This window comes from Asparagus officinalis, chromosome 7 (assembly GCF_001876935.1).
Source record: "Asparagus officinalis chromosome 7, Aspof.V1, whole genome shotgun sequence".
NCBI classification, from domain to species: Eukaryota; Viridiplantae; Streptophyta; class Magnoliopsida; order Asparagales; family Asparagaceae; genus Asparagus; species Asparagus officinalis.
Window position 1 is genome coordinate 4,487,119 of NC_033800.1, and position 7,357 is coordinate 4,494,475.

Consider the following 7,357-nt stretch of genomic DNA (forward strand, 5'->3'; position numbering starts at 1 on the left):
TATAAACTGCTTCTCGGTCATCCAATTGAATACAATGGTAAACCCGGTTTCGCAAAGGAAGCTGGGGGTAGATGATTTATATAAAGGGAAGTTCCTAGAGAATCTTATATTCTTAAGGATAACCCAAAAATGCGACTGAGGATAACGTACTCCTCGTTATACCCAGTTTTGCAAAGAAAGCTGGGGTTTGATAATTCATGTAACGGGAAGTTCCCGGAAGAATGTTAAATATAATATTCTTAGGGATAACCTGATTATTATGAACAAAATGATAAATACCAAACTCCTATTATAATTTCCAAATATTCTTTGGCTGAGATGAGATTCGATCACTTCGTTGGATTAATCTTCCCTCTCACGAGAGGTCCACAAATTGAACGGTCAAACCTTTAAATAGTTATGATCGTCTCAAATTCCCATTTGGTCAAACCTTTAAACAGTTAGGACCAAAGCTAAAATCCCCTCTCGATTCGTTCCATGAACGAGAGGTCCACAAATTGAACGATCAAACCTTTAAACAGTTAGGATCGTCTCGAATTCCCATTTGGTCAAACCTTTAAACAGTTAGGACCAAAGCCAAAATCCCCTCTCGATTCGTTCCATGAACGAGAGGTCCACAAATTGAACGATCAAACCTTTAAACAGTTAGGATCGTCTCAAATTCCTATCTTGGTCAAACCTTTAAACAGTTAGGACCAAAACCAAAATCCCCTCTCGATTCGTTCCATGAACGAGAGGTCCACAAATTGAACGATCAAACCTTCAAACGGTTAGGATCGTCTCAAATTCCCATTTTGGTCAAACCTTTAAACAGTTAGGACCAAAGCTAAAATCCCCTCTCGATTCGTTCCATGAACGAGAGGTCCACAAATTGAACGATCAAACCTTTAAACAGTTATGATCGTCTCGAAATTCCCATTTTGTCAAACCTTTAAACAGTTAGGACCAAAGCCAAAATCCCCTCTCGATTCGTTCCATGAACGAGAGGTCCACAAATTGAACGATCAAACCTTTAAACAGTTAGGATCGTCTCAAAACTCCCACTTGGTCAAACCTTACTACAGTTAGGACCACAACCAAAATCTCCTTTCGATTCATTTTTGCGAACGAAAGGTTTACTTTTGAATTGAGTAATCAAACCTTATGACAGTTAGGATTATTCAAACCAATCCAAATTCTCTAAGTGGAGATCCCACTTTGAGTTTCTTTACTCCAGGAGATAGAATATAAAATTCTTTCTCTCCGATTCTGGGTTTATCTCTACCAACAAACAAGAGACCAGGAGATAGAATATAAAATTCTTCCTCTCCATCATCGGGTTCATCTCTACCAACAAACAAGAGACCAGGAGATAGAATATAAAACTCTTCCTCTCCATCATCGGGTTCATCTCTACCAACAAACAAGAGACCAGGAGATAGAATATAAAATTCTTCCTCTCCATCATCGGGTTCATCTCTACCAACAAACAAGAGACCAGGAGATAGAATATAAAATTCTTCCTCTCCATCATCGGGTTCATCTCTACCAACAAACAAGAGACCAGGAGATAGAATATAAAATTCTTCCTCTCCATCATCGGGTTCATCTCTACCAACAAACAAGAGACCAGGAGATAGAATATAAAATTCTTCCTCTCCATCATCGGGTTCATCTCTACCAACAAACAAGAGACCAGGAGATAGAATATAAAATTCTTCCTCTCCATCATCGGGTTCATCTCTACCAACAAACAAGAGACCAGGAGATAGAATATAAAATTCTTCCTCTCCATCATCGGGTTCATCTCTACCAACAAACAAGAGACCAGGAGATAGAATATAAAATTCTTCCTCTCCATCATCGGGTTCATCTCTACCAACAAACAATTTACTGTCTCGCGGGCCGAGACAGCAAACACTGTCTCGCCCGTCGAGACAGCAAACACTGTCTCGACAGCCGAGACAGCAAATGCTGTCTCGCGAGCCTGTTTTCCGCCAACTGTTCCTATGGGTTATAAATACCCCCCGAAGGCCATTTTTGAAGGAGGCTGATCAGAGAGCATCCATAGGCTGATTCCAGAGCAGAGAAGGCAGAGTACTCGAGCTTCTGGCAACTCCTTGATATTCAGGCTTTGACTTGATTTCAAGAAGAACGACTATCTTACCTTGATAAGATATCGTTTCAAGTTCTCACTTCGATAAACGAAGTCAGAATCATAAACCCCTCACGATTCGATCAGAATCTGTGATTTGGTGGTCCACGGGCTAACGCACCCCCGGCACAGGCAAAGATCCCACGCAAGCAGTGATCCAAACAACGATCCTGCGTTTGTTTCCCAAGAGTTGTAATTTTTATTTTGTTGTGTAAAAGAAGTCTTATAAAAAGGCTATTTCTTTTGAATTTATTGTAATCGACTGAAGATATAATGAATTCCATGACAAAACCAACTTTTGACGCAAACACTAATTCTGAGTACATGACTTGTACTCTTCCGTTATGAACTCCATTTAACTCTAATATCCTTTGTTTAATTTTAATCCAGTCCAGAGCTATGCTATGAATAAGTTCAATAAGCATGCACCCAATATAAAACATGAATTAACAGACATATTAATAGAGGATAATTATGACGCTTGCGGTGCAATCTGAACAAACTGCTGCAACTATGGGGGAACAAACTGCGAAATTTTAATTTGAAGGGGCAACCACACTACCCATATGAAAGTGGGCCGACCAACTAACATCTCTCAGCAGTCACTAACTACTGAATGTGGTTTATCTACTTCTGCATTTTAGTTTCAGATGATCACTGAAAATGCTTACGACATTTCAAGGCTATATTGACAATTCACATAAAAGGCGTGGGTATCATAATTGTGTTCATTCAATTTAGCTGGAAGTACAATGTGTGGTTCATGCTAATGAATACACCATATGCCCTCTCTCCTTTTGTGTGACTGTGTTTGTGTGTATCAGTCTCTCTTTGAATGGACATTTGCCTGCATATGATTCTCTCTCACTAATCATTTAACATGATTGAAAGATTGAATGGTATCCAAACCCTAATCCAGAAAACAACAAAGATACATTATCCACTGGCCAAAAGGGCCATTCCTGAAATGAACAAGGTTAAAGGATGTCAAAACAATTCAAGCTAATTCTTCTGATATTCTGTGTACAATAATTAGAATTGGATTGATAAAAATCTAAAAGATGATGATCACTGGTTTTCTGCTAACAAAGGGCAGCCATATATTTCAATAAGGCTCCAAGATGTAATGAGGTATTTGACTAAAATATTAATAACACATACACAAAAACCTGTAGGAAATATGTTCCTGAGGACAATTGGTTCGTTAAAAGTTCATTATTTTATCTGAATAATGTATATAGTTTAAGTTTGGTTTCCGAAAGAATTATTTATAGAACAAAAACTGAATACAGCACCATAAAATCCATTCCTCACGTCTGACTGGAGACAATGGACATGAAGTTCTTGCACTATCAATGATTGTCGGCAAAAGTTGATGATCTTTTGGAAACATACTATCCTGAAAACTAAAACTTACAGGCAATAATAAAAGTCAAATATCTTCCGAGAAATAATATCAGTCAGCAGTCATATTACCATCAGGCTGCTGCCAGGTAGGTCCAGAAGATGTACTTCACAACTACCCATTCCATTAAGTAAAACTTTCACATCATACCCATCAAAGCATTGATTCAAGAATGAATAGTTTTAACGGCTGTCCATTTGTTATAGAAAAAATAATTTGTACCTTATACCTTATGAAACTGACCATCTATTAGATTAGACCTTCCAGCAAATAACTAATACCCCATCCAGTCAATTAAAATTAAGGCATTCTAGCCATAGTATCAAGATACCGGCTTGGTGTAGAAAGTGCACTAGTCCTACCACAAGTAAGGTTTTCGCTTCATCTCAACATGGGATACGAAAACGAACAACGTGAGATGGTTGTTCGTCGATACTGGATTTTTTATTTTATTTTTTATGTTTTCTGGGACAATAGATTGAATCAGCATCCCATCAAATAACTAATACCCTGTCAAATCCTCATAAACCTAAGATGCAAGTTGCAGTTGACCATGTCAACAGCTATAGTTAAACCCTATCTTACCCCAGTTAGAAGGAGGATCCATTTATAGCTTAATTTTATAATAGATGTAGATCCCTTAGCTCGGAATGACTTTAAAATGACGATTATTATAAAGATGTCAATCACTTCATCTATTTAAACACAAGGAAAATTGGGCATATAAGCCAATGGAAATAACATATTTCATGAAATGATTTCAAATACAATCTAAAAACTCGTTACCTTTTGCTTCTCATCGTCAAGTTTCTGTTTCTCCCCCTCATTTAGGGATTCTAGCTTATCAAGTTCTTTACGTCGCAAATCCAACTCTTTCTTCTTTGAGTCCAATTCCAACCTCAATTTTTCATTCTCTTCAAAAACTTTACGAGCATTATCACGAGCTTCACCTTGCATTCTCCGCATCTCTGGCAGAACATACCCAAAAATTCATGTTATAAAATCAAATAGAGGATCATAAAGTTAACCATCAACCCATATTCCATTTTAGTATAATAAACCTACAATACAAATACACTTGAAGAATGCGTGTGTGTGCGTGTGTGTAGAGAGAGGTTTCACACTCCCAGGACATAACTAAGCTAGTTATGTCCACCTAACAATTATGTCATATGTCGTGAAATTCAACAATCGGTGTTATTAAAGTTGTGCAAACACAAATCATGCAATTTTACAGCTTTACAAAAACTTTCTTAAATTTGTGCTTTAACTTTAGGTGGTGGCATTAAACTATTTTTCTGCATCCCCATAAACCTAGCCATTGACAGCATAGATATACTAAATACAACAGGGAGTACTAACCTAACAGCTACTCACCTCGCAAAAATTTAAACATGGTTGACACTCTTACTCTACCAACTGGAGAAGTACAGTGTACCCCAATAATCAAGTTCAAACCATTCCGTTGTCATAGCTATGATGTAAACAGCTGAAATGTAGAGAAGCAACTTACATTTTTTATTAGAGGAGAAAATACATGCATTCCTTTCTTCTACACAATTTTGGAATGGCATGGTGCAGCAAATTCAAATCCCAGAAACTTGCACACTATCTATCACGAAAAAGGTGATATAAACCAGGTTTTCCAAATGATTTACATTGGTAGATTGTCAGATTCTTAGAACATCCTCTAATCTCCGTGTACCAGGTGACACGTTCTGTAAACAAAAGCATGTTCCTCTGCAACTTAATTTCAGAATCAAGCAACATAACAGAAGAAGAAGAAGAAATAAAAAAAATGGTATAGCTTATATTATCAACTACAACTAGATAGCTAAACAAACAATACATTCCAACTACCAGCTAACAAAAACAGAGATAGCTTTCATGAATTCATGCATAGACTCAGAATTATTAACAAGAGCAAACAAAATACAGCATGCGTACTCTCATTGAACGCCAGATGAACCCGGTTCTTATCCTCCAAAATCCTCCTCAGCGACAAATCACTCAAGTTATACCTACACTGCATGTCCATCAAATGCTGATTCTTAACCTCGATTTGGCTCGCCAACAACGCAACCATCCTCCCATTCTCCTTCGCCTGCTCATTCTCCACCTCCGACACAGTCAGCACCTTCCCGTTCCTCTTCAAATACTCACCAACCGAATCGTCTCCGTTGAAATCCTCCTCTCTCGCCATCCACCCATACAAATCCCCTTTCCCAACCTCAAATTTCCCTTTAACCCACTCCTCTCTCCCCAAACCCACAGCTTTAAACTGGTTCTCGAAAGCAACAGCGTCCCTAAACCCACTCCAATCCTTATTAAACCTCATGATCACAACACAGTTTCCATTTGGCTTATCGTGTTCCCTCACAAATAGCGGGATTACCTCCAAAGGTTTGAACTTTGAGAACCTCTCCTCAAGCGGCTCACCGATCGGGACATTGGCAAGTACGCCGGTCCAAGGCCAGACAAAGAGTTCAGGACTCGGTTCAGGTTCAGGCTCAGGCTCAGCTTTGGGCTCAATCGGTCTAGGGATAGGGTTAGGGTTAGGCCCATTGGGGTTCGGGTTCGATTCGGTGAGGAAGCGGGCTAGGGCGCGGTGGGTGGTGCGCATGGAGTTTTTGCGGGCGGAGGAGGCGGCGATGCCGGTGGCGTGCTGGAGGAGGTCCTTGAGCTTGAAGGACTGCTTCTTCTTTCCCGCGCAAAAAGGGCATCGGAATGTTCCGTCGGGGTTGCGGACGCGGTGGTTGGAGGTGGTGGAGGTGGCGTTGGATTGGTTGGATTGGAGGTAGGCGTAGGCTTTGGACTCGTAGTCGCTGATCTCGGAGTCTGAGATCTCGTCGGAGGAGGAGGAAGAGGCGTCGTCCTCCATTGTTGATCAGATTGAGGGAGGAGAATTTGGGGAATTTTTTTGGGTTTTTGAGGTTTTGGAGGAGGGAGGTGAGGTTACCGGAGGTGAGAGGAGGGAGTGAAGTTTTTAACTGCGGTCTGCTGACTGTCATCGTTGGAGTTTGATGGGATATCAAAGATGTGTTCTTGAGATGTGAGTTTGTTGGCACCAAACAGCAAACAGCCATGAGGTAGATTTATGAGCCAGGCTGGTATAGATTCTTTTTTGGTTGTTCAAGTATTCTAGATGATCAAATTTGGTTGAAACAAATGTATGAGTTTCTCCCCCGCGCCTCCCTCCCCTCCCCAGCCTCCCCACCCCCGCTGCACCTCCCCCTACACCTCTCTCCTCCTCCTCCGGTCCCCCTCCCCCGCTCCGCTGCTGACGTTGTCCCAAGGAACTTTGTGTCTCATGTTAACTATTATAGATAACATGTTAACTATTACAGTTCACACATTAAGCTCAAAACATATTTATGAAATTATAATAGTTAACATGTTATCTATAACATTTAACATGAGCTGACATGAAAAAGAGAAAGAGTAAATTTGGGATTTTAGGAGCTAACATGTCTAATCATGAGCTGGAATCATGATGGAGGGCCCTGGACGCAGTTTTTTCAAAAAAAGGGGCTCCATCACATTAAAAAAATGTGAGGGGCTGGAGCACATTGAATCTTGAATTTTGGGGCCTAGAAGCAATTTTTCCAATTTTGTATCTAGACTACATTCTAAGAAAACCAGTGATAAGCGTATTATTCCTTCAATACTACTTTGGCACTACTACTCACAAAGAGTGGGGTCATGATGTTTTCTGGTTCACCACTATAATGACCCCACTCTTTTGTGAATGATAGTGCCAAACTAGCATATGGGAGTAGTACACTTAGGTGGTGTTTGTTTCACCCTATATTAGCATT

At 40.0% G+C, this 7,357-nt stretch overlaps 1 protein-coding gene across 1 annotated transcript in view; it reads right to left on the reverse strand.

Annotated features, from left to right (window-relative positions):
- Positions 1–6,519, reverse strand: part of LOC109846595 (factor of DNA methylation 5-like) — a 9,074-nt gene extending 2,555 nt beyond the window's left edge. The window contains exons 1-2 of the mRNA XM_020415843.1: positions 5,487–6,519; positions 4,326–4,507 (exon numbers count right to left, since the gene is read on the reverse strand). Of these exons, the coding sequence (XP_020271432.1) occupies positions 4,326–4,507; positions 5,487–6,420 (1,116 nt within the window). The 5' untranslated portion in view covers positions 6,421–6,519. The remainder of the gene's footprint in view (positions 1–4,325; positions 4,508–5,486) is intronic.